At 47.4% G+C, this 2,500-nt stretch overlaps 1 protein-coding gene across 1 annotated transcript in view; it reads right to left on the bottom strand.

Annotated features, from left to right (window-relative positions):
- LOC125032712 (inter-alpha-trypsin inhibitor heavy chain H3-like) overlaps positions 1-2,500 on the bottom strand; it is a 97,452-nt gene that overhangs the window by 77,798 nt on the left and 17,154 nt on the right. The window contains exon 2 of the mRNA XM_047623977.1: positions 503-578. Coding sequence (XP_047479933.1) covers positions 503-574 — 72 coding nt within the window. The 5' untranslated portion in view covers positions 575-578. The remainder of the gene's footprint in view (positions 1-502; positions 579-2,500) is intronic.

The raw sequence follows: 2,500 nt of genomic DNA, 5'->3' as shown, positions 1-2,500 counted from the left end.
CTCTCGACTCGGACACACACACACAGCCCCCCTAATCCACATGCCGGCCATACCTCCCTCCGGCCATAAAGCCAGTACCAGGCCTGGTGTTGTGGCCACCTTGTCAAAAAAAGAAGAAAAAAAAAAACGGGGGATAGGGGGAGGAAAGGGGAGAGGGGGAGGGGGAGGGGGAGCGAGTTAAAATAAGGAGGGGGGTTCACCAGGTGAGCGAGCAGCTGGGGAGCAGGAGAGGAAGTGAGGGGGGGAGGGGGAGGGGGTTTAGATGGGGAAGGAGGGGGAGGGGGAGGGGTTTAGAGGGGGAAGGAGGGGGAGGGGGAGGAGGAGGGGGAGGGGAGGGGGTTAAGATGGGGAGGGAGGGTCACCAGGTGAGCGAGCAGGGGGATGAGGGACTGAGGGAGATATGCAATTGGATGCGAATCAACAGGTGGGAGCGGCCGAGATTACCTTGAGTTGCCTTGGAAGTGTAGCACAAAGGGCGTCTGGACTTCACGCAGTTACTTACCTGAAGCAAAAACAGCAGGAGGAGAGCACGCAGGAGGCGAGAGGTCCCCCGCGCGGAGGGAGGTGACGCCATGTCTCTGAGGGAAGGAAGGAGGGCGGGATTTGTTAGGACTTTGTTGAATAAAGATGGCAGTAAATGCGCTTATTCATAGTGTTCACGTTTGTAAATACCTGAACGTGCAAAAAAGTCCCACATATATAATCATATATGTCTACAGCCTTAGATATATATATAAACCCATACCTACACACACACACGCGCGCACACACACACACACACACACACACACACACACACACACACACACACACACACACACACACACACACACACACACACATACATACACACATATATATACATACTGTATATACATACATACATATATATATATACACAGATAGATGGATAGATAGATATAGATATATGTGTATATGTAGACAAAGATATGTATATATATGTACATATGTATATATAAGTATATATATGTATATATGTATATATAGGTATATATATATGTATATATGTGTGTGTGTGTGTGTGTGTGTGTGTGTGTGTGTGTGTGTGTGTGTGTGTGTGTGTGTGTGTGTGTGTGTGTGTGTGTGTGTGTGTGTGTGTGAGAGCGAGCGAGCGAGCGTGTTTATCTGTTCACTTAGACACATCAACAGCGTCTCCATAGAAGCCGGAGCACATATAAATGTAACAAACAACCACAGACTCTCAACCATCCTGAGGCGCGGCAATGCACACCTCTGTCCGCTCCCCGTCCCCCTCGGCCCGCACGCACACACTCGTAAACACAAACAAGCAAATAACTCAAACCGGACCCTCCTTCTCCCTCGCCTTCTCCTGTTCGTTTCTTCCCTTCGCTTTTTCCTCCTTTCACTTTCCTCCGCTCTCTTCCCTCCCTCGTTATTTTTCTCTTTTCTTTCATTTTTTTCCCTCCTCTCTTCTCCGATTCTCATCTCTCCCTCCCTCCATAACCTCCCCTTCCTCCTTTCCTCTCTCCCTCCCTTCTCCAATCCCCTTCTTCCCTCCTCTCCTTTTCCCATTCCTCCCTCCCTCCCTCCTTTCTCCCATTCCACCTCCCTCCCTCCATATCCTCCCCTTCCTCCTTCCCTCCCTCCCTCCCTTCCCCAATCCCCTTCTTCCCTCCTCTCCTTTTCCCATTCCTCCCTCCCTCCCTCTCTTCCCCAATCCCCTTCTTCCCTCCTCTCCTTTTCCCACACCCCCTCCCTCCTCTCCTTCTCCCATTCCTCCCTCCCTCCCTTCTCCCATTCCCCCTCCCTCCCCCTCTCCCCAACCCTAATCCAGAAGCTTAAGAAGACAAACACACATAAACTGGACCCCAAAAGCTGCCCAAACAGCTGAGATCCCTTCGACATCCGTAGAAAAAAAAGAAAGAGAAAAAAAAGGAAATGAAAAATCACCGAAAGAGAAAAAATGTCCGGTAAAAAAAAAAAAAAAAAAAAAACAAAAAAAAAAAACACTTTTCCGCTTCTTTAGCACATTTGTCCTGCTTACCCTTAAGCTGTTTTATTTGCAATTTGCGACTTTCCTTTTCATTATTCACGAAAGGGATGCAGCAAACACTGATGACGGAGCTCCTAACAAAGGCTCCTTTTGGATTCCTCGAGTTCGCCTCAAGAAAAAGAAGAGGAAATGAAAGAGAAGAGATAGAAGAGAATACTAAGCGGCGAGGAGAGAATGAAGGAGAAAGCGTGATGTACCATCGGTCAAGAGAAAGAGAAATGAAAGAGAAGAGATAACAGAGAAGAAGATTAAATGAAGTGGAGAGAAGGAAGGAGAGAGAGTGAGATACCATCGGTCAAGAAAAAGGAGAAAGAGAAATGAAAGAGAAAAGATAGAAGAGGAGGATTGAAGAGAAAAGATAGAAAGAGAAGAGATAACGTAGAAGAAAATTAAACGAAGTGGAGAGAATGAAGGAGAAAGAGCGAGATACCATCGGTCAAGAAAAAGGAGAAAGAGGAATGAAAG

Source organism: Penaeus chinensis, chromosome 15, assembly GCF_019202785.1.
Source record: "Penaeus chinensis breed Huanghai No. 1 chromosome 15, ASM1920278v2, whole genome shotgun sequence".
NCBI lineage: Eukaryota > Metazoa > Arthropoda > Malacostraca > Decapoda > Penaeidae > Penaeus > Penaeus chinensis.
The sequence above is the reverse complement of the archived record's forward strand: the minus strand, read 5'-3'. Positions and strand labels throughout refer to the sequence as shown.